General features: G+C 39.7%; 1 protein-coding gene across 1 annotated transcript; it reads right to left on the minus strand.

Annotated features, from left to right (window-relative positions):
- Positions 1-2,110: 2,110 nt before the first annotated feature.
- aldh1a2 (aldehyde dehydrogenase 1 family, member A2) lies at positions 2,111-23,876 on the minus strand. Its single transcript, XM_068730407.1, has 13 exons — positions 23,654-23,876; positions 15,677-15,781; positions 14,862-15,002; positions 14,297-14,426; positions 12,101-12,162; positions 11,259-11,387; positions 9,063-9,176; positions 6,232-6,334; positions 5,402-5,586; positions 5,108-5,272; positions 4,289-4,446; positions 3,203-3,277; positions 2,111-3,025 (listed from the first exon to the last, which is right to left on the minus strand). The coding sequence occupies exons 1-13, from the start codon at positions 23,768-23,770 to the stop codon at positions 2,953-2,955; spliced, it is 1,557 nt and encodes a 518-aa protein (XP_068586508.1). The 5' UTR covers positions 23,771-23,876; the 3' UTR covers positions 2,111-2,952.
- Between the last annotated feature and the right edge of the window lie 1,678 nt (positions 23,877-25,554).

Genomic DNA, 25,554 nt, shown 5'->3' on the forward strand with positions numbered 1-25,554 from the left:
ATCTCTGTTTGGAGGAGTCTCTGCTCTCCAGATCTGTTCTGCCAGTGCTTCCTGACTCACACTACAATGGAATGAGAGGCATGTACAGAGACGCTTGCTCAACATTTCAGTGAGAAGAATCAGACTTTTCGTGCATGCATGCACACATGGAGTGCTAATGCCATACATGTCTGTAAAAAATCTCTGAAAACAAACAAAAACAAAACAGCAAATGCTCTTTTAGTGACAAATAAAGAGGACCAAACATCACACATGATCAACCAGACAGAGAGACATGTCTGTTTGGACAGTTAACTCATGTGGGAGAATATTATGAAAAAACAGATAATAGGAAAAGCAGCGCTATATTGCTGGAATATTAACAGAAGCTATAAACATGGCTTTTGAAGGATAAGGATCCATCTGGACAAAGGGTGAGTGTCCCTGTCAGTGTGTGGTCTGTTTCTAAGCTGATGTCCTGAACTGCAGGGTTATGCTTAAACACACTAAGAAAATAAGGCTTTCTAAAAACTTTCTCACTGAGGAGATGTTGGCCTGATTTTATTATTTGTTTTCTCAAAATGCTTGCATGCAAAAGTAGTTTTTTTCATTTTTGAAGTTTCCATATAGATTCAAAGATTTCTACGGCACTTTTCCACTCAATACTGAACCATTAATCCAGGAAGCTTCACTAATACATGCAGACAATGTATTGTTTAAGTTGTCTTTTAAATATCATTCTAATGATTTTAAATAATTTGTAATGTGTAATGTTTGAGTCTCTTTGATATGTTTGTCATAAACAAAAATTGTGTGAGACCCAGTGCGGCATTATTTCATTAATTATCTTGCTAGAAGACACATGAAGGTTCATGCTTGTGCACTTATAACTTGAGAGTGTGTGCTCATGGTCTACACTGACATTCCCTGTTATGTTAACAGAGTGCTGCAATAAGGGCACACTTTTTCATCTTCTCTTTGGAAAGAATGCAGATACCAACTGGGAAGGGAAATGTGGGAAAATAGCCTGATAATTTAAAAGCTGTAAGCCGAAGACAGGCTGCAGTGCAGTGTCTTTATATCTGTTCATCTCCAACAAGCATACCGACACCAACCAGACTCATATTTCTGTTGTTTTAGCCCCTCGCAATGCACACACGTCCACACCTCTTTCTTTTAAGATGGCGGTGGATTAATGTAACTGTGCATGCGTGTGTGTCACTAAGCTAACGTTCATGTGGAGGAACCAATGATCTTTTTGTACAACATACTAAAGAAAAGTGATTTGTCTTTAACTGTTGCCTTTGTAGTTTAATTTAAACAGCATTAGCCATGCTTAAATTTTTCACACTTGAAATGAATCATGGTTAAATTCCATTGAGCAACTTCAGTTACAGGGTCTTGGTATACTGTAGTAAAAATATCTGTATTTAATCTTGTGATCAATGTTCACGTTACCTATTCTCTTTCATTTACTCAGTAGCTCTGACAAAGTTTAAATTTAGACACCAGTGCAGTTATGTAACTAGGTTTATAGGTCATAAATGTAAGCGTCAGAAGTTATTAAGCAACTTCTGGCCTTGGAAGTTGCTCATTCCACGCTCCTCCCCGTTCAACCAATCTACATGTTTCAGAAAGTATCTGATCTGTTTAGTTTTGAATTTATTTGTTACAGTTCTCCTAAAGTTTATTTATTTAATTTTTTTTATTGCTGTTTTGACCTTTCTGTATTTGTACGTTTATGTACTGTATTTGTGTTTCATGGTAGGAAAAGCACAGGTGTTACTCATAACATTAACAACACCTGGACCCTGAACCTGAAGCAGCTAAATGGAATTCGGCCACCATTAATTATTTACACCAGCGATTTTCCTTCGGTTACATGTCAAAAATGCCTTCTGTAAAAAAGGCTACCTTAGGTAGAGCTGAACATTGTAGAATGTATTACCACTTATCTATTTAAATATGTATTTAATTACTACTCAAACAATTAAATCATCTCTTTGGACCAATTTCTTTCCAAAAGAGATGCATCAATACAATATTTATATAACTAAGTCCTAATAATGTAGTAAACTCAACCAATAGATTTCCAGTACAAAACTTTCTACTGAAAAAAAACCAAACTATGGTCATTTTATAATTTTATAGCATATGATTGTATAAACATAAACATAGATGAACATCAATGAAAATCAGTTACATAATGTTTAAAATACATCTACTCCTCTTTTAGCAGGTGAGAGTAAAATGCTTTTAAGAGGTTAAACTTTTCACGTTTACATCAGTCAAAGGTTGACATACAGTGTTAAGTCATACAAGCTAAAATATAAACAAAGACAATTAGAAATGCATTTTAATTCTGAATTAACATTTCATCCATTCATATCTGAGGCTGACAACATCAGTGGTCTTGAATGAGCTGACATGCTTGCATAAATTCTACCAAGAAAATGACACAAGGTTTTTGACGATCATACCGCACAGTACAAAGAGAAACTTCCTCCCAACACATGACAAGTTGCTAGTAAAGGGTTAATTTCAAGTGCGGTGACTAGTCTCTGAGCATCCAGCATCTGGGGGGTGAGGATCAGGGTGTAGCGGCTGACGGGGGGGGGTTGTTATTGGGTTTTGCAGTCAGAGCAGCCTCCCCCATCGTCTCTGTGAGTGCTTTAGTGGAGTTAGTGGAGGAGGTATACATTATGGGGGCAGTTCAGTGGTTGTCAGTTAGACTGGAGACAGTCACAAACTCAAGGTAGGTAGGAATAGCTGGACAGGGATTGGCTGACTGTCCGTGGCGAGCAATACGGCGGGGATGGAGGAACTGGGAGGGCAGCGAGTGGTCACAGCCTGTAGTTACCATGGAGATAACTTGATTTGATGGTTTATGTGGTTTGCCACTGTGGACGGACTGATGAGAGATGGGTCAGTGATGAGGAAGACGCTACCTCCTCCCAAAATAGATGTGGCTTCCTAAGAGTTCTTGGCAACCATCTTCATCGTGATGGTCTTCACTTCTGAGTACTCCTTCAAGCCGCAGTCTCCCCTGGAAACGGAACACAGAAAATAGAAACAATGCTGCTCATTCTGTTTAAAAAGGCAGCAGCATTGAAATATAGTGTATACACTTCTGGAAATATTGCAATATCCTCATAGATTAATATTAATAATAGTGTGGTTAATTTGTGTATATTCAGTGGGCAGGCAGTCAAGTCATACTCACAGTTCACGTCCATTGCCAGACATTTTATATCCTCCAAATGGACACTGTGTGCTTAGAGCATTGAAGCAGTTTATCCTGGGAAATACATAAAACATTGAACATTGATGGTTTGATATTGTAAAATGATGCATTATTTTGTCCCAAAGTATTAAAGCTTCATTGAGTTTAAAGCATTCAAGCTTCATCGTTGTTGCTATTCTTGAAACCTTCTGGATTTAACAATATAATTCCATTATTGTTTAGCAAACACAGCTGAAAGTTGTCAGGTTGTCTTATTGGTGAATTTATTAGCTGCACCAGCTTGGGAAGGAAAGGGTGAGTGGATACTAAGAAGAATGAGGCTGTGGTAGAGTAGAAGTGGGGAAACTTTGGGATTGTGGGAGCAGGGGAAAGGTGCAGCCTGAAGACAAAGAGTTTTCAATCTGAGAAAATGACCATGAGGTTAAATACAACAGACAATGCAAAAATCATCATATCTACATGATCAGGAGACGATTCCTGGTTGTCTGCTACTTTTTAAGAAGCGGTCACTGTGGTCAGTATCAGCTTTGAGGTAATATTGTTTAGAATAGACAGTATTTTTCGAGAAAAAAAGATGGCAAGAAAAAACCATTGGTACCAAACACAATCCTCAAAAGAGGAAAAGAAGGGGGATAGTGATGGGGCGGTATCAAGACTGACGGACAAGGTAGAACAATGTCTCAGCTAGCAGAGGATTGTAGTCAAGTATGACAAGTGGTGAGCAATTCTTGGCAGATGCTGTATTTTAGATATAATTCTACTTCTCCTCGAAGCCATCTGCAGGTAATTACAAGTTTCAGTTTACATTAACAATTTATATTCTGCACTGTTGTCTTGCCCTGCCATGTTGCTTTTGTATGTTTGCTTTTATATCTCAAATATCTGAGCTGAGGGAAAGAAGTGAAAAAAGGAAGTAAAACATTTCTTTGTGGCTTGTGTAATGATAGGAAGGTGGCACATCGCCAGTTTACAGTTTCTGGATGCCAGTGGTCTGAAATGGTTGATATTTCCCACATGAGAAATATTACTGATTGTAGCTAAAGAAACACAGCAGATGAAACTTACCAGACAGTGCCAGCCTGCATGGCTGTGGTTATGGTCATGGCTTTGTTGATGTTGTTGGTGAATACAGCTGCAACCAAACCATAATCTGTGTTGTTGGCTCTTTCTATCACTTCCTCAATAGTTTTGAACTTCATGATCAGCTGGACTGGGCCAAAAATCTGTAAACAGATAGTAACATACAGGTTAATTTACTTACCTTATTTGTATATATTATATTTATATATTACTGGTCACATATAAATAAGGGTGAAGGTTTACGTATAAGGGTTACCACCAATCATCTTGCACAAAAATTTCATCCAGTATGTATTTTATACCACTGGTGGAAAGTAACATTAACAAGTACAGACAAACCAGCTAGAATATTAAATGCTGCTTACATATTAATGTATCAATAATAACATTCTAATAATATAATACATATGATACTTAACACTCTGAAAGGGATCATTCTGCATAATGAGAATTTTTACTTTTGATATTGAATTTATTGTATGGTTACTGTCGTGTAATTGTGTTTTTGTTGTGTGTGCGTACCAAAACAAATTCCTGGTCAACTGCTCAAATGGTCAAATTAATTATTAAATCTTGGATACTTTTAGTATATTTTGCTGATATAACTTTAGTACTTTGACTTGTGTAAAGTTTTAAATATGGGACTTTGACTTGAAAGGAGTATTCTAATATTTTGATATAATAATTGTAATACATTTACTTGAGAAAAGAATCAGAGTACTTCTTCCACCACTCCTTTTAACACAGTTATACGTGCTTAAGTTGTGCTGGAGTTATCAAAATCCCTGTTCTTTCTCATCGTACCTCCTCTCTGGCGATGCGCATGTCATCCCTCACATTAGAGAAAACAGTGGGCTCAATGAAGAACCCTTTCAAGCCCAGAGCTTTGCCTCCACACTCCATCTTGGCCCCTTCACTGATGCCGCTCTGGATGAACCCCAACACACGATTCTGCTGCTCCCGACTGATCTGTGGAGGTGAAGGACAGACATTATATGAGAGGCCAGGACAAAGAAGACAAATAAAACAAGACAGAGAAACACACATTTTGAAAGTGAAAGAAAAAGGGAGATATAGCTGTAGATCTGATGACCTCACCTGTGGACCCTGCTCAGTGGTGGGATCAAAGGGGCTGCCGACTATCCTCCTCTTGGCTCTCTCCACACTCCTCCGAACAAACTCATCATAAATGGGCTCCTCCACAAAGATGCGAGAGCCTGCTGTGCAGCACTGGCCTGCGTTGAAAAACACTCCCTGATGGGCCTGTTCTACAGCCAGGTCCACTGGGGGAAAAAGGATTTTTGTAAATCAATAGCTTGATAAATTGGTTTGTAAATTAAAAAACTAAACCACGAGGTTAATTATTAAGTAAGAAATATTAAGTCTTTCTTGTGAAATAAATCTGAATTTGATGCTAACAGAAACTATTATCATCACATCTCTATGCAAAAACTTAAAAAAAGTAATGTGCATAGTATATTGTTACAAAATTTGCTCCAATATTTATTGGAGCTTTCCTGTGCAAATCTGACACCTGACACCTGAGAGACAGGACCCTGCTGTTGCGCACGAAGGATTAACGGACCCCTGTGATTTATGGGTCTCGACTGAAGCACCCGACTGAGTCAGGGTCTATTCTCCTGATTTACAGGCCTTAGGGAGCCCCTCTCACGGCTGCTGAAAGCATTTGAAAGCCTCAGCACCCCCAGTTTGGTGAGCCACTTAGAATTCATATGAAACCCATCCATCCACAGGTTTTCATAGCACTACAAAGCTTCTGAGCATTTTAAGACTCTCACTCCATGTGTGTTTATCCACAGACTGGAGGTCCTGAGAATGGGACATATGACTAAACAAAATAGTGATAGTGACGGACCACCTAGTGAGGGTGACTGGAGCACTGAATAAAACAAAATTTGAACACTTACAATCAGCATCTGCAAAGATGACATTGGGGCTCTTTCCTCCCAGCTCCAGCGTCACTCTCTTCAGGTTACTCTTCCCAGCTGCTTCTTGGATCAGTTTGCCGACCTAGCGAAGGAAACAGATCTGTAGTTTACTCACAGAAATGCAGACCAGCAGCCAGATCAGTAAATCAGCTGTAGCCATAGCTTAGAGAGGTTGGTTAGCTCCAAACAGGGAATGCACCGGTTGGCCAGCTGAAACATGAGTTCTGCAAACACACAGAATGAATATCTATTACAGGTTTTTGGAAACAGCAATAGGAAAAAACGATGTTTCAGCCAGGAACAGCATCTGATGTCTAATGACGGGCAGGAAGAAGCAACCGCAAGGTGTGTGTGGTGAAGTAACTACCTGAGGGTGTTATGAAATGAGTCTGGTGTGTCAATATGACAGACAGCAAGGGATTTGCTGTGGTTTTTCTTTAACATAAATAATACCGTGTATTGTTTGATAAGGTCGACTCATTTTCAGAGGACCATACCACTGTTTTTGTCATTTTAATTCCTTAACTGTAAATCATGTATACTTAACATTTGTTCTGACCATGCATAAAGTGTATATACTGTATGTATATACAGAGTTTTAGATTTTTAAAAATGTTTTGATTCTCAATCTTTTTCTTGTGATATGAAAATGAATTAACTGATATAAAAATGAATTAGATGATTCTGAAACCATGTTTATGTTGGGTAATCATAGTGAACAACAAATCTGCATCTATTTGTCTTACATTGCAATGTTAAGACTTAAGCATTATAATGACAAAGTTTAAGGGCAGAAAAGCATATATTTGGTTTCCTCACAATGTCAATTCACAAAAGTGAATGCAAACATGAGGTTCGCACAAACATGAGTGGTATCAATCTTCTCATCTAATGCATTTCCCAAATTGTCAAACTATTCCTTGAGGATTGAGTAGTCATGGTAATGATATGACCATTATAAGTCTGCTGATATTTTCTCTGTCAAAATTGTTCTCATGAGTCTCTACTGAGTCAAATCAGTTGCTTTTACTGATATGTTTTCAATGTTGTGAAATGTTGTATCAACTCAAAAGATTAGAAGCCTGAGAAACTTCTCACACTTCTCCTCACAAACCTTACACCCTAAACAAGTATTCATCTTCCTGTTACTCATACAGTCCGTTCTAATTTCCGAGAGAACTGACAAGATAAAGCAGAAACATCCCCTCTCAGTCTTCAGTTGGAAAAAACCACCTCCAGCATGGAAAAGACTCATCTTCTCTTACTGTCTTATCTTGCGTCTCAGTCACTTTAATAGACTAAGATATAATGCAAAACGAGAGAATAGAACAGTATCAACTGCTGTGCTGTGGCTTGTACCGAAGCAAAACAACACAATACTTGGCTTGGCTTCAATGTTTCTGATGTGTTTTGTCTGTCTTTGATGGGAAACACAAAGCAGCTGACTAAGGGGAGGTTAGCATGTGTTTATTCAGGGGTAAAGGAAACACGCTGGGCTGCAAGACTCCTCCATGTGGAGTCACAGCCACATGTGAATCAGTATGAGGATGAGTTGTGGTCCTAAAATCCACCTGTAGCTATACCACTACCCTCCACCCTGTGAGGAGATGCTGGGGTGGCCAGTATCCCCCCACCACTCCTACTACAGTGTGGTGACTCACTGTCTGGGCATCAGCAGTCTCTTACAGCACTGGCTCATTCTCTCAGTAATTGACTCCAGATCACATGAAACAACAGGAAAACTAGTATGAAAAAACGGGGCCACTCACAAAGGAAATGTTCAATCAAGACGAGATGATAAAACAAAGAAGATGTTTGTGTTAGAAGGTGCATTTATGTCAGCTCGCGTGCACTCACTGATTGGGTGTGTCTGTGTGTGTGACAGACCAGGGTAGGAAAATGCATGTTTTGTGTTATACTGTGCTGGATAATCATAAAGACACAACGTTATAGCTGAACATATATTTCTTATCATGCTGTCTAATTTTGCGTTTGTTACTGTTTATGTTTTGGCTTTTCATGGAAAGTAATCTCTACCTGTGTAAGCTTATCAGGGGTTGCTCACAACACATATTCTCACTTTCTCTCCAACACGCCACCAGAGTCAAAACAGAGATCTCCATAAACCACAAGGCTAATCTGAACATAACATATAGTAAACCTGGCTCATTTACCAAAGGTACATGTGTGTACTGGCTGGATACAGCAAAACATAAATTCTACATTAGGATTGCTGCAAATAGTTCTATCAGAGGGGTTAGCTTGCAGTTAGAAATAACAAATATTTATAAATGATCTGCAGTAAGAGAATCTGCTGTCAGTCTGGCTTTTTCCTCTGGTCTGAGGAATGCGTTCAGACCGCAACACCTCCAACTGTTCAACACCTAACATGGTGTATGTCCTTGATGATTTAGCTTTCCATTAACAGCCCCCTGTTCTGCAAAGTTACTAGGGTCTATCTTGATGACAGAGGTTCAATGAAATTTGCTGTAGAGGTGTGTTAATACAGCAGAGGGGAAACAGAAGAGTGGCAGTGTTTTCACAGAGATGTGTTTGTATACCCTTGACAGCACAAATATGTGCATGTGTGCCAGATAAAATCAGAGCCCCCTTTCATGAGTAGTAATGACAGGGCACACAGCATAAGACCCCATTTGTTTGTCATCTAGACTTCAATAGAGGCACACAACGTCTCCTAATTACCCAGCCTGCTCTTATGCGCTGCACATGTTGGTCACTGTGTCACTTGTGCTGACAAAGGAGAGCAGTAGGCAGCTGTTGATCTGAGCCATGTTATTAGAGAAAAGTACCTCGGTTGATCCTGTGAAAGCCACTTTGTCTATGCCCATGTGCGAAGCAATCGCAGCTCCTGCCGTTGGCCCGAATCCTGGCAAAATATTGATGACTCCCGGTGGAAACCCAGCCTGTCAAAACAATATGAGAGGAAACAAGCTTTAGCGGAGATGACAGCAGAGCCAAGCAAAACCACAGGCGGTGTGGGGGAATCCGGACCCAACCCAACCTCCCTACCAGCAGAGAACGGAGAGAACATCAAAAAGACGAAGGCGACAGACAGATAGTCTCCAGAAAGAGGCGAGGCGAGAGAGGGCAGGGGGGAGTCGGGGAGGATGTGGACACTGAGATTTGTACAGCATGATTAGGTTTTCTACATTAGATACTGGATTGTCCCCATCTTGTTTAACTTAATGTTTGCCTGTATTGTACACAACTGGCTATCCCTGTTGCTACTGACATTGACAAAACAATGCACTGCTATACCGCATTTTGGATGTGGGTTTGGTGCATAATTAGTCATATTTAACCGTGTTGACTTGACCGTCTTAGCTGCACTGTAAATGAAGCGCTGTGTGTCAGTGCTCTTTTGTAATTTATCAGCACTGATATTCAATTTCCGATTGACTTTACAGGTAGGGTTGGTAATCTTCTTCAAAAACATTTTTGTTGGATTTGTTGAAATTCTCTTTACATCCTGACAGCAATCAATGAATCGAATGCGCCGCCAACTAAAAGGAAAAAAATATCTGGTATGTGTGACTGTCTCAAGACTGTAATAAGCCTATCCAATCATTTCACTCGGTCGGAAATAAATGATTGGATAGGCTACCTGCCTGCCTACCTGCTAACCTGCACATATGCTGTCTGTGCACTCATTGCTCGTAACCGGAGTCTCCCCCAAACTGCTCGCTTAACAGCTGTGAGTTCTAACAATAGCCATATATGTTGTTAACGTTCATTATGATAATTTTCGGGGAGTGGCTTTGGAGGGAGGCCTGAAGGGACGGGCTGTCAATGTTGAAGTCTTGGGGACTTTTATGCTAGACTTAGCTATTTTTGGTGCCAGCTTCTTTCTTTGGAAAAGAGTTGGCAACATTGGGCCGGGTTTCTCGGTTGAATATTTAAAGAAATCTAGCGTACTCTTGCTAGTTTCTCAATATTACCAACCCTAGTTTAAAGATTTGTCACTGATAGCTCGTTCAATTTTTTTACCCACATCACCATTCAAACGGACTTCAGTATGTACATCATTAAGTGAACACATCACTGTTTATACCGTCGCTATGTTCAGCACTAATTCAGAATATCCTTAGTTAAGTAGTACGCTCAGTCTTTAACTGATTTTAAGTGTTCAGTTTGGTACTACACTAGACTAAACAAGCACTATTATAGGATTACACTTTACTCCAAGGTGTTAGCCCTAGTGCAAACCTTAGCCACACAATGTCAGAAATTGGCAGTAGACTGAATTACAAGTCGAAAACTGGCACGCACGTTTTTCCTCCCCACTCAGCAGCTTGTTATTGTGGTTTAATCGATATGACGTGAATGCAGCACAATAGCTCAGCAGCCAACTATTTGCAACAGTAATACCATTATGATTGTTTCTGTGGCTTTGTGCAGTGTTTGCAGTGCGTGAATTATCCTGAGCAACCAGAGCATTGTTTCATCAAAGACATGTTGCAGTTGAGTTGTTAAAGTGGAATTTTCAATGCTTTAAACACCACAAAAAAAATTCTATTGGCTTTCATTGTATTGGGGTAGAAGGAAAAATCTCAGAGATTAAAATCTCAACACTTTAGCTAATGAAATCAGAACTATCTGCATAGCTAAATACCATTACGAGTAAGTGGTAAAACATGTCTTTTTTTGTGATTTAGACCTTTTAACCATTTAATTCTAGAGCACACGTTGTCTGGTGTTAATCTCAGGGTGGAAAATTAGGATTACAGACTCTGAAGAGATGTTCCAGATTGACAAGTGACACTTTGTCAAACATCTGTTCTTTGTCGCCTTGTGGTTACATTAATGATGGATTATCCAAATAAAGTGTTGGCCAGATTCATAGTGAACATTGTGTTCTTGGCAAACTGAAGTCTGTAAGTGGTTCACATTCAGTTATTGGGAGTATTAACGTTGGACTTCCCAAATCAAATGTTGGCTAACTGCCACATGAACACGTGTGGTTAGTTGGCAAAGAGATTATTTACCTCCTTGACGAGAGCTGCGATGTAGAGGCAGGTGAGCGGTGTCTGCTCAGCAGGTTTGAGAACAACAGTGTTTCCACATGCGATTGCTGGACCCAGCTTCCATGCTGTCATCATCAGAGGGAAGTTCCACTGTGCGTGACACACATACATACACACACACACACACACACACACACACACACACACGGCGGAAAAAGACATGATGCATCTGACTGACACACTGGGTGGTCACAAGTCAAGCTCAATAACTCATCGCTCTTAAGTCACTTACTCTCATTTTCACTCTGTCTAAACATAGTCAAGTGAGAAAATGTTCTCGGCAGTTGTACAGTATTTTCTCTTCCCACAGTATTCTGAGAAAGCCGGGAAATTGCAACACATGTGCAATAGACCCATATCACTGTACAAAACACAGGCCTGTGTTATTTCTGCTTTACACAGGAGCCCATGGGGCTCAATGCAGAACCACACGCTTTCTGAATTCTTGCACAATCAACAGTGTCTCTTTCTCCTTGATCTTTTCCTCCCTTCTCACCATTCTCTTTTCCTAAAACCCACTAAATCCCTCCCTAGCTGTTCTGCTTCTCACTTCTCGTTCTCTATTAGTCAAACTCACTAGCATCGTAACGTTTGTGGCTTTCCAGCAGGATTTACCCGCATAAACAGTGACTGTCGATGAATTACTGGAAAATGCAGAATGTAATTCAACAAAAAGAACAGACCCAAAACCAACGACATCTCTTTTACACTCAACCAATTCATTGTTATCAGTTTGTTTTTCTCCAAGCTTGTATGTCCAATTGTATTCATCATATGTCACTTTAAGGAAGCGTTATACTCACAGGGATAATTTGTCCACAAACTCCAATGGGCTCAAATCTTGTAAATGTCAGATACTCTCCATCTGTGGAGGAACACACACGCACACGCACACGTACATGCACACGCACACAGACACACACGAACAAAGGTAAAACAGGGTAAATCATTTCTAGCTTTGGTAGTTTGTAAAATGCCTGAAAGACATGAAAAATGTCACCACCTGATACTCCCAGTGTTGTTGACTCAACATGTTAATTTGTAAATGAATCCACACGCAACATTCCTGTTTTCTTTATCCCGGTGAGAGATTACATTTCTTTTCGAGCCTCCTACAGCACAGGCATGTGTGTAACTGTTTTAGGTCATAGAGATGGGTGTTATGCTGGAAATGTTTGCTCATTCCTCTTGCATTACTTAAGTAAAAGGAGGTACTTGCAGAGGGTGTGCCATGCTTGTTCATTCTCCACAAAAAACAATTGATATTGAGAAATGTGTGTGTAAATTTGTTACAACAGTCGTCAGCTGATGAAACATTGCCTCATGTTGCATTTGGAATGGATTGACCAATGGTTGATGACAAGCCAAATAATCATTTTTAATGGGATGCAGTAAGGTATAACAAAGGACACAAAACTGTAGTACAGATTATCATATTTTAACCTTTCTCCTTAATACCAAAGTGGATGTTAGGTATTTAAAAATGAAACCATAAACCTAATAGACATGAGATTTTCAGGAGGAGCTCAAGTATCTGCGAGGTTTGTTTGGAAGTATGACTCCTGCAAGATTACTTATATTTAAAATTGGAACAAACAATGTAAACTATACTAAACTGTGAAGCCAAAGGTTCTCCACATAATGTCACTCCTCTTTCATTTCACACTGTCTGGGAAGACAAATGTAACACAATAATCTTAGCATAACGTGCATAAATGCAGACAGGTTGTTGAAATGACTTGCACTTCATCTTGACAGGTGAACAAACACAATTACTGACAGACTTATATCATACAGGGTGCAGGAATACCCTTGTTTATTTCCTCTGAAAGTCTACTAGAGCATTGAAGCTTAAACCAAAGCCCTGGCAAAATGCTTAGCACGGTTGGTTTGGCAGCAGTGTACAAGAGAAGCTTTGAGAGGGACAATACGGTGGTATCAGGAGGTTTCCCATGTCCTCTCTCTTATTCTATTTTCCTTTTTTGTGCTTCCTGTTGAAACAGACAGCCAACTTTCTCCTCTCCTAACCCCCAAATTCAACTACCTTAGAGAGGGGACACTGATGACAGCCTCCTCAGGACAATAAATGTAGTGTTTGGATTGATCGCTAATGTGATACCTTACTTTGCTGAGTATAAGTGTGCTTTTTCTACAAACCCTTTTCTTTTATTCAACTGAATAATATGCCAGACAACAGACACAGACAAAGCTAGCAACTAGCTGGTGAATATAGTGGAGCATTTAGCAGCTTAAGAATCAGATATTCCCCCAGGAGTTGGTGGAGACCAAAAACAGAACTAGAAGAGAGTGAACATTGTACTTCCATTGGTCAGGTGACAAGAAACACATCTCAAAAAACTAATGATGCTCTGTAACTGCTGGTTGTGTTAATAAGCAACTGTTTGCTACCAAGTTTGGCATGTCAACGTAAAAGGTGATGATATGTCAGTGTTATTTACAGTATGTTTCCAGTGACCCCAATAGGCCAAAATCAACTATTGCAGGTTTGAAATGTTTGTATAATGTTTTAACACAAACAGTTGTACAAGAAAAATAAACAAAACTATTTCTGGGTCCCAAATCCCATACTTTTGAACTTTGAGCTTCTTGCTCATATATTCGCTGTGCAGAGGACTGTGGGTAATAGCCAGAAAAGCATGCAGGCTTTTATGCTACAAAATGTGGCCAAAAGCAATAGAACATCCTGGTATTTTTGTCACACCATCTTTTGGAATATACTAAATCTTTTTCTGTCATACTAAATAGTATGGTAGTATGGGTATTGGAACACACAGTCAGTTTCAAATTAAGACATATCTGATTGTCATAATCTGACCAAGAAACCAACTTTTGGTACCGTAGTTTTTAAAACTTAGTAAAGACAAAATTCAGTCAAAAGTATTTCAGTTGATACCTAGACCTACTAGCCAGGCATCCCAACAACACTCTTCTGTCTATTTCACTAAAACTCTGCTGTAGTACTCATAGAGGGATCTTACCCATTGGAATGGAAGTGCCGTGGATCTTGTCTGCATATCCAGCAAAGTATCTCAGTGTCTTTATGGTTCCTTGGAGGTCCACAAACAGGGTGGGCAGGAAAGGCTTCCCACTGTTCAGTGACTCAATAGTCTGAAGAGAGACGGGGGAGACGTTTGAGAAATATGTGATATAACCTTGTGATCCTCACATAATTCCATACTGTTCCAGTCTTTACACTCTCCCGTGGGTGAAATGTGACACTAAGATAACACTAACCTACAAATACAGCCCATAAGTTACAGTTATATGTTCTCTTTAAGTCAAAGCAAGTTTATTGGAATTTTCAAACACAGCGGCAACTCAAAGTGCTATGCAGAATATATGAAATGATACAAACAGACAAAGGAATAATTGTTATACTACTCTGCAGTTACGGTTCTGCTATAAATAATTACATGAATAGAGGAACAATGAAGTGGATGAGAGGACTTTTTGTAATTATATACATGTGGATAATAGCATAGCTTCTTCAAACTGAAAGGTTATTCACACTAATTCATTGAGAGACTTGACACTATAACTTACAGCAAGATAGACACTGTCTCTCTCCACCAGATCAGCCAGTTTGGACAACAGACGACCCCTCTCAGATGCGTCCATCCTTCGCCATACGGAGCCCAAAGAAAAGGCAAGTCGAGCCGCCTGCACCGCTTTGTCAACATCAGCCTACGAGACAATATACATCCATTAAAACAAGTGTCGCTTTGCACTTTTCATGACAGTAGCATTTACCTGAATAGTTTCTCTGATTATTTTTCTTTTCCTCAACATTTAAATAAGGACGGGAAAGAACAACTGTTACCTCACCAATACATAAGAGATTGATTTCAAATTGCACTTCTGCAATATGGAAGCAGCTAGTTTGCACAACTAAAACAAGGGTTTAGGCTGTAGTAAGAAGAACAACTGACACTTGGTTTTCATTGTCAAACTATGCAGTGGTGTAAGGTGACTAAGTAAAGTGTGTACAAGTACAATTTGGATTACTTTCTATCTCTACTCTACTACATTTCATAGTGAAATGTTGTACCTGCTTGTTATTGATTAAACCAAAGAAGTAGTTAAAGTTTGCTTCATTTTGATCTACAACATTAAAGTAATCTTTACATGTTTATGTATCAATTATAAAGATCCAATAATATTATAACACTGACAGGGACCATTCTGCATAATGAGTACTTTTACTTTTGATACATTAAGTACATTTTGTTGCTTATACTTTGAAGTACCCAACTTTTACCTGGAGTATTTATATACTATGATATTAATATGTTCATACTTATGACGATATGTAAGAATACCTTGTTTTCAATGCTGCTGTCATACTGTAGAGTATTTACCTTCTCTGCTTCCTGGACCTCACAGATCTGCTCTCCAGTAGCCGGGTTGTAGGTAGGAAAGACCTTCCCACTAACAGAGTTGTGCCACTCATTGTTGATGAAGATCTGTAGGGAATAAAATGCAGTTTTTTGTATTTTAGTAAGCAGATGCAACAAATAATCTGAGTGTTAGGTTATGAATGTAGTTTCCTTTGTATAAATTAAATGCAAAAATGCACAAAGTGATTATTAAAAATCTTAATCAAACTAACTTAATTTGACTACAAAAAATACAATTTGCCAACCGGCCTGGGTGGGAGATGATGACTATCCTACTTTTTATTTTAATATTTATGTTATGTTTTGTAATGATTTCATCCCATGCTTAGTTGAGGCTGTGAAAGGCTAACAGTCTCAGCTCTTCCAGGCTCTTGTGTAAGGGATATGGGAGAATCTCTGGAAATCTGGACAGAGATTCCTGCCTGTCCTGCATTGCTCTCTGGGGAGTGCTCCACCATCCAGACAAAGGGGTGGGGGTGTTGTGGGGGGTGCAGATAAATCCCTATCAGACACCAGACCCCCACCCACCAACCCACCCCCAAGCACACAGACACACGTTTCACAACATCGCTGCTCGTTTACGAGATCATAAAACACGTGCCGCGCTTGGTTTCTGTGATGCGTTAAAGCAGGTCTTCCGTTAAACAACCGCCTGGGATTCCAAACAGGACATATTTAACATCTATTAAGACCAAAGGAAAAATAAATGTTTACAGAGTCACAACGCTGAGAATTATGGCGCATAAAATACAAGCAACCCCTTCATAAGCTGATGAAATGTGGAACAAAAAGCAAGGTGTGATTTGAAATTTTCAAATATATCATTAGAAAAAGCTCCTTCCTTGCTGACATGTTTAGATCCATTAGACAGACTACTCTCACACTGTTTTTAATGGCTGTCAGTCTGCCTGATAGATAGAGTGTAGGGAGAACATCTGCTGGCACAAATCCCTCTGTGTATACATATGCTCTTACCGTCCTTCTACTTTAGAGGAGTTCAGATGCACTGAGAGCAAACCTGAGAGCAGAGTTCAAGTATCCCACTGGCCTAAGCCTCCCTAAACTCTCCAACATGTTTACCTCCATAAACGCTGGTTTTTAAGCACTATTTAATTGGCTGTAAACTGTTACCCGTGTTTACTTTCGGGTTGGTATAAAATGCCAGGGAGTCTGAGAACTGTTGGAGTCGCAGCAAACACATCACTCTGCCTCCCTCCTCCTCTTCATTCCCACGGCTCACAGGCTCATAATGCGGTCTCTCTGCGTATGAATAACTCACATGCAGACGTTTAAGGTGTTCAGTATCTGTGTGTACCACCCCACAGAACCATACGTCACAGACTCATTCCTCTACGTTTCCTTTGTACTGGTCACACACACCATCCCCCACACACCTTAACACACACACACACACACACACATAGAGATAGACAAGGCCAGAGAGGCTTCTCTCTACCGGTCCAGCGTTCTCAGGCGCCTTCCATCAGAGGCCACCTTTAATCTGACGCTCATTAAGAGCACTTCATAAAATTGTCAGTAATGATAAGGAGCAGAGGGCCAGCTACAAAAACAGAAAGTCCTGTAGAGCACTGAATTAGTTTTTAAATTTATAGGGGCCACTGAAGTGGGGCGCCCTAAATCAGAGGAGCCCCCTGACAGCCTCAACAGTCCGAGCAAGAATGCAGACCATGGGTAGCTTTATGCATGGCGTAACCCCTCTCACAAGACGCTGCTAAAGGAAAAAGGATGAAGCACGAGAACAGGGGAGCGGGCCGCCACCTAAATCACGGCTAGAAAAGGACAAATGTCAGCCGCCGTTTGGCTCGGCCCTCTCTCTGGGCTCGGACTGGTGTTAGACTTTTGTCTCGTTCCATTGAGAGACTTGATTAAGATGACAGAGCCGAGTTGTAAATCAACTCTCGAGGTTTCTTAAAATTGCTTTTAGGATCATTTGGGCGAGGGGCAAAGAACACAACAATGAAAAAGCAAGTGCAAGGGTGCACATTTTCAAATGACAAATTGTTTTTTCTTTCCCATTCCCTACGGGGTCGTTACAATCCCTTCACATGTTGGTTTCATGTTCATAAAGATCTGCACTGCCAGTAAGTACTAAGAAATAACTTGGTGTCCAAACATTTTTTTAAAATAATTTATTTATAATATAATAATATTTTTTGCTTTTGCAATGCGTAACTTAAAAATGAAAAGGTTTTAAATATTTTGTGCTGCTTCATTGATTAAAAATTGCATTAGAACAGACAAAAAGCTGTGATCTGTGATGCCTGATGCATAACGAGGAGGCCTGATGTGGATTAAAGCTGAGCAGTAAGCATATAGGTCAAGACTTTTTGCATGGGCCACAGGGCAGCTGCAAACATTTAGCAACTCCCAGGCTTTTCTGCAAAAGCTGTCAATCACTTCAACCAGGAGAGCCTGGCCATGGGGATAATGAAAAGATGAGACATGATATACACAAACACGTTTCAAAGTGTTTTTGTTTGTTTGCTACTTTGGCTGTTTAATGCAGGTGTCTAATCATTGTCATCCATTACAAAAGGTTTTGTACACCCAAAATAAAAAAAATCAAGATTGGTTGTTTCTGGCACGAAGCAAAATGTCAATGTCTTTGACTTTTTTTTCATGTTAACAAAACTTTGCATGATTTTTTGGAATAATTTACTTTTTGGGAGTGAACTATAATAGGATGTAAGAAATGCCAAAATACTTTCTGTAGCCAACAAAACATCTGTTTGGCTCTTTGCTTCTTCTCACAACTCATGCAAACAGCTAAAGGAATATGTTATGCTACTACTTTCTTTTCAAAGAGGGGAGATTGAGGATGAGAGGTGGGGTAATTTGGTAAGAGGGGGCTTTTAATATAAGGGTTTATATAAATGTGTGCGTTTATACACATCACGCCAAGATTCCACAGCCAGACGAGTCCTAGCTATCCGGGCACCTGCAACACTCGTCTGCACAGGAAGTTTCATATCCTTCCCTTATCACAGGAACTCTATTTCCTCTCTGGATGCGTTTCAAAAGTCTTAGAATTACTACTTTTACCAGTTAGTGGAGAGCATGTGAAAGTGGAGACCAGCTGGTGTTTTTTCTCCTACTCCTCTCCACATGTCTGACACCATGGAGCCTTCATGTTTTTCATTCACACACCCACAGACAATGCCACCCTGCGCTCCTGGGTTTGGTGAGGGCGGCCTCGCTGTCACTGACTGGCAAACGTCTTTCTCTCGTTGTTGTGTGTAGGCAAGTGGTTAAAGTTGTAAATTCTGACTCTGAAGTTATGTGAGAAGTACTTATTTGAAATAACGCTGTAATTACAAACAACCCATGAAATAAAATTCTTCCAGTAGTCAGAGAGACTAGAGTATAAGACTAGTCTTATTAGCATCATATTATGATGCTAATTTCTTACACCTTTTTAAAACCTGAGAAAGGGATATTAGATTTTGCATTTTACAGTTAAATACATAATTTTGGCAAAGTTTCTGGGCAGATTCTTATCCGATAAATGCATGTTTAAAGTATGTAGTAAGTTATGTCATTCATGTGTCCAATCTGCATCCAGATTCCATTTTTAAATATCTGAGTGGAGCAAAAAAAACCTGAAAACAACACGTTTATATATATATCCACACAAAATATATCAAATACATACAATCTTGATGAAAGGATCAAATTGCTAAGAGGCAACAATTAAATTGACCTCCCCTCTCACTACTAGTGTTTTTTTCCCCCTTGGAACATCTGAAGTTTGATGGGTTTCCTGTGTGCTTAACCAATCCTCTAAATCTCAGGTCAAGGATATCTTTAAAGAACAGTAGTTTCACTCGTGGAATCAGTGGACAGAGAGGAAGTAATTTTTAAAGAAATGTGACGCTTTTCCACAGACAAATAAACATCTAGAAAAGCACTTCTGTCTCAACTGTGTCTCATGCTTGGTGGAGAAAGAACCAATACTCCAACAGATTTATGAAGCCAAGTGTTTTTCATAGTGACACCGTAAGGATTTACATGCTGCTTGTCAAGAGGGCCACAGACTGAAGGTATGGGAAGTTAACAGGGTAACCTTGCTGTCACTGCTCTTCCTTAAACAGTGATTAAGAGACAGGGGACATGATGTTGACGTGTCTGCTAAGATGATAATTTACACTCGCTGCACAAGTAGGCATTTCACACCAATGGACATATTAATGACAGTGCACACTTACCCTGTCACAATCAAAGAGATGTGTTTTAGAGAGTATGTGGCCATGTGTGTGCGAACAGGGAGATTGTGTAAGCAAAGGCAGAGAAGAAGGGGGAGAGCTCTCACTGTGCTCGTTGTGATAAATCATTTAGTTGCACAGTATCCCCTAACTTGGGCTCTGTTTGATCTTGATTGCAGTAAGATGGTGGTTTTGAAGTGAAAAACTCCAGAACTACAGGTCAGGGTCTGGCGAGGCAGGGCCACTAACCCACACAGTGAGACAGGGTCATAATTTATACCCTGGTGGACAGCACCTAGCATCGGGGAGCCCCAAGCCTCCATCTGTGCTATCTCAATCAGTGACAGATTGATGGAGCCTCTTATTCATCCAAATTGAGTGGTTGTCTCTACATAGACTGCTTTACAAATACTCGGGTCTTCGTCAGACAGGTTCTGCAAAGGTTCCTATGGTGAAAGTGCACTAATGTCACCATGAGCAAAGCAACAAAGAAAATGTATAACTATTGATTAGTTTAAGAGATCTGTAACTCAGACAACTAACAAGGCCACTGAATTAGACCCCTCAATCTGGTCTTTGTTAGTTTTCTATTTGTAGCACTACTTTCTCTGTTATTACCCTATCAAAGAATTAGGCTACAATAAAACCAAACTGGACCTACAAACCACATTTTTAAAAAGCTGATTTTTCTACATACATTCTTATTAATTGACTGAACTGCAATCGTGTCGTTAAAACAGTAACTTTTGTGGAGGGTAAAACAATGAGCTGACTTTACACTTGCACTTTCACAACACACAATATTTTACAGACTGCTCCTTCGAAGTAAAAGCAAAAGAGTTATTACCACCCCTGTAAAATTTGTCCCACTAAACAGTTTAACAACTCATCATCAGTGAACGGTGTGAAAAACCACAAGGGCCAGAAGTATCACCCACTAAAAAAGCAGGAAAAGTTTCTCTTTTTGCTTTAATTATTAATAAACAGTCTCTCTTCTCTACTTCTAACACAAGTGGAAAACATCAATAAAAAGTTATCATGGCTCTCTTATTTATGGCTTCCTTCGTGGTCCTATCAACCTTTAAACTGTTTCTGTCTTGTAACCCAGCTGTTGGAGCCTTCTAGTGATAGAAATGTGGGGGTAGGGGGCGGGACAACGAGAGACAGCTTTACTCCTCAAGCTTTTAGCTACAAGAGAGAAAGAGTATGAAAACTACAATTTTTGCATATGTGGATATCAAAAGACTATAAACCGAACTTCAATCTTATATAAATGCACACAAGATATCTTTACACTATCAGCGTGTCGCTGGTGAGAAGTTCATGACTCTGTGAAAAGGACAAGGGGCAAACCTTGACTGCAGTATCACATGATCATGTTATAGAAGCAAAACTGTTAAGCAGTGATACTGTATCTCTATCTCCAGGGTGGCTCACATGTAATCTTTGCATTGCAAAACGATTTATTTTCAAATTTCTTTTTATGTAACTTAGGAAAAGCTTAATATAGCCTTCATGTTGGAGAAGAGTTGAATGTAACAGTGTAAAAACAGTATCTGAGGAAAAATAAATCTGTGTTTGGAAGCTTGCAGCTCCATCCACACGTCCTGCAGGCCAGTGAACAGCGTTGCTTGTTTCCCTTACAGTCAGTGGGGTGGAGAACAGGAACAGGGTGTGAGGAGAGCCCACGCCAGGGGTTCCCATAAATCAGGGCCCTTCTGCCCCCTATGTCCACCAAACCAACAGGGACTGGATGATCCAAATTCCAAGGGGTTAATTCACCAAGTCGCTCCCTAAATTTCCTCCTGTACACGGGAGGGTTTTTCCAACCCTTTAACTAACACTCTGCACTAAGAGGGAAAGGAAAACTTACAACACGACAGAGCCTATACTACATGTATTTTCACAGTGCAGCAGCAGCGTGCCCTTTGCACTTAAAACACTGAGGTATGTGTTAACACAGAGCAATTATAGCAGTGACTGAACTTACACCGCACTATCGTGGATCTGACCTCTATGAGACATGCCCTTTAATCTTGGTAATCACAAAACACTTGCTCTGCAGCTAAAAGACCCTTTCAGTAGCAACAAAACTGCAGCAGGCTGCATCCTGTAACCACAGTAAATATTACAAGAATCTCAGAGGATCTTTAACTAATGACTTAAATTTACTTCAAAGCGTCAAATATGTATATGTCTATGAAACGAAGAAGAAGAAAAAACGATTGAGACTTTGCAGAGATGTTATCAAACATATGAGAGCCATTTTCAACATGTGTGTATGGGATAATGACTTGTGGTGGGTCAAGACTCACATTCAAAGCACGAAGGCTTGAAAGACTGTGATTTACTGATTAATGATTGATTCAGTTATGTAAGAGTATGTACTGCTATGTTTTTATATTATGGTGACAAAATGTTGAAACAATTAACCACCCAATATAGGACCTGCACTATTCTCACCAGATGTTTTAATCAAAATCTCTCTGAAAGCATATTTTTGTTTCTGCAACATGATTTGTTTCGTGACTCAAATAGAGTTCTTTGTTTAACTCAAGCTCCTTTCTCCAGCTGTTCCTGCATCCTTTTTCTCCCACCCACACACTTCTGACTGAATGACAATCCAAAAACTGCTCTAATACCATATTTCTTCTTTGACGAGTATTCTGAATTTAATACATTTACTCACTTAACAAACTTGCTGGTAATAATGAGACTACGCCTTAAATTACTGCCAATTCTTTGGACTTGACTAAAATGTCTGTAGATTTTTTGAAAGAAAAGACTTCAAGACCTGGCAGAAAGAATTTGGGCTGTTTTGTTTGCCCACAAACTCAGCCTTGGCCACTGATACCAATCATTGTGAGTATTCAAAGACAAATTAAATTAATAGCTTTACGACTCATTGGATACCACAAAATTAATGAAGGGAAACATTATAATCATGATGGAAAATTTGAAATAAAGAGAACGATTTGGCTCTATCTTGCAATATTGCAATTTCACTTTCTTTCAACTTGAATTGAAAAATACATTTTTATTAAGTATCGTTTCATGCAGTAACATGGAATGACGTTGGTATGTGTCTCCAGGTGCAATATGGAATAAATATTTAAAAAATATGAAAATTGTCCTCGTGACTCATTGATGTATAAACTTTAAGACACATTCATAAACAAGCTCAAACTATGACATGTCTAATTACAACGTTATCGTGCCTCCTAAAAGCTGTTGTAACAATTATAACGGGCCAAATTATATGCAAAATCAACTATCAATCTTTATGATAATCCCAGGTTTATGCAACGTCTCACATTTGAAAATGTAAAACTATACTTTTTTGCCAAGTTACGTGACACCATTAAAACAAAAAAAACATCACTGTTTATAAGAATCTGTTATCAACTTATTTAGTTTAAATGATCTTGTCCAGGGGTTATTGATTATTTAATTGAGAGATACAATAAGCACGTGGACGCAGAAGAGACTCATCAGGACTTTAAAACGTACAATGGTCAGAAATCAGTGAAAAAGTTTAGTCAGGAGAAGTGCTCCAGCTCTGAGTGAGCTACACGGTCTAATGCTGACACACGAAGATTTGAGTTAAAAAAGTTTTAGTTAAAGATACACACATGATTCGACATCTACGAGCAGAATCTCTGTCGTTACGCGCAAAGCGAGTCGATCGGCGGCGAGAGTGTGGAGAGAAACAGACCTTGGTGTACTTGATCTCCGCGTTGGGCAACGGTGAGGGCATCAGCTGGAGGGATGCCATGAGAGCAGCGGGGTCGCTCTTCACCTCTCCGGGGATCTCGATCTTACTGGAAGTCATCGCGGCTGTCTCTCCACTCGTCTGCCTGCTGCGCCTCTCGGGGTTTTTCAACAGATTTCTGATTAGGACTTTGGGTTTCTTCCTGGGTTTATAGCCAGGTGTCAGCCGCAGTTCATTTTCATTGGGCAAAGAAAAGGGCTGTCCTTTTGAAAATTAAATTCATGCATTTACATAAACGACCTCAGCCATGCGTGTTGAGGAGGAGAAACACTTCCACCCCACCCACCTAATACTCCCGGTACACTCCGTTTCCACTACTTTCACCAACCAGCAGCCGACGGTTTTTTAAAGTAATTCATAGTTCTGCAAAAAAGAAAACACTGCGCTATAAAATAGTAAAAGAGTTTTGACCTAAACATTGTGTATTATGCTATCTGAACTAAATAACGAGGCTCTAAATGACGTTAGACCTATTTTGTAAACGTTTATAATTGGGCTCTTTTGGTAAAACAGACTATAGTTCCAAAAACGTACTGCAGCAAAATAGTCTTATGAAGCCTACATGTTCTTCTGGCGAAAAAAATATCTCACAACTTCCATTTAGTCACTGTTCTGGACGTTTGATGGTATCAAACGATCTTCATTAGTTGTTCAAATTTCCATTTTTCTGAGCACTATAAAGCTTTCTCGCCATTGTTGGCATACGAGAGACTGAAAGTGCATCCTTGACCTTAGTTAACAAACAAGTTCTCCGCATATAGTCATATTCTCTTTACTAAAACATATTAAGTCACATTCTTACATCATCGTTAACCATTTCCTAAGTGACATAGAGGTGTCAAACTACTTTCCTCGGCTCGCTATCACCCTGTGGTCTTTATTTGCCTAACACAACCTCCCCATGGTCTAAGATGTTATGTAAATGCGGACTAGAGGGATTGCTGCTACTTGCTGGGGTGTTGTTGGCAGAGATTTGTCCTACAGGTGATAATTCCTTACAGCGCCTCCTTTAAACCTCTCAATAAACATCCACCAATTAGTTGTGGCGATCTTGTCTCAGAAAACTAAAAGAATTGAAGCAATCTCGATCTACTCACACGGATGGAACAGTCAGATGGCACATCAGAAGTTTATTTATGGTTTAGAGAAATCTACCTGTGGTCAGTGGAATGAAACAATGTAGTTTTAAAACAAGCTCAGGATTGTTGATACACTCAATCAGCAGAAGGGCCTTTACATTCTAGATTTCATAATCGGAGCCTCTTGACAGGACAAAGGAGTGTGGAGACAGATGCAGGCCAATCATTTGCAAATTCCCGGAGGATGCTGTTTCTCCATCAGCACATCACCCTTTTTTCACAGCATGGGCGACACTCTCAACGTGTCTGTTTCACATCAAAGAGGACGTGTCTAAAACAGTGACATTGATTAATGCATTCAAAACATCCCATCCTCAGCCTGTCGCCTCACCTTTTCACAAAACACAGTGAGCGGAAGATAAGACATACCGGTGTGACAAACTTTAGAGGCGGCAGTTCAAATGTATTCATGGAGCTCCCTCTGTTGGATGGACCGGGCCTCGGACACTTTCAGATATCACACATTCAAACTTTTACCAATATTTACAAAGAGCGGTTTAATAAGCTATATGGGGTGGTAATTGTAACAACAAGGAATGAGCAAAGCAAGATAAATGGAAATATGACTGGTAAGTGGAACCACAGTAGCTTCATGAAGACAGGTGAGCGAGAAAACTTTCTGATATGACAAAAAGAAAAAGTGACAAAAATGCAACGAGCTCTGGGAAGTTGGTATTTAAAAAAATAATGATAAAGAAATAGATT

This window comes from Cebidichthys violaceus, unplaced genomic scaffold, assembly GCF_023349555.1.
Source record: "Cebidichthys violaceus isolate CVI_PGR_0920_01 unplaced genomic scaffold, fCebVio1.0.p SCAF_5, whole genome shotgun sequence".
NCBI classification, from domain to species: Eukaryota; Metazoa; Chordata; class Actinopteri; order Perciformes; family Stichaeidae; genus Cebidichthys; species Cebidichthys violaceus.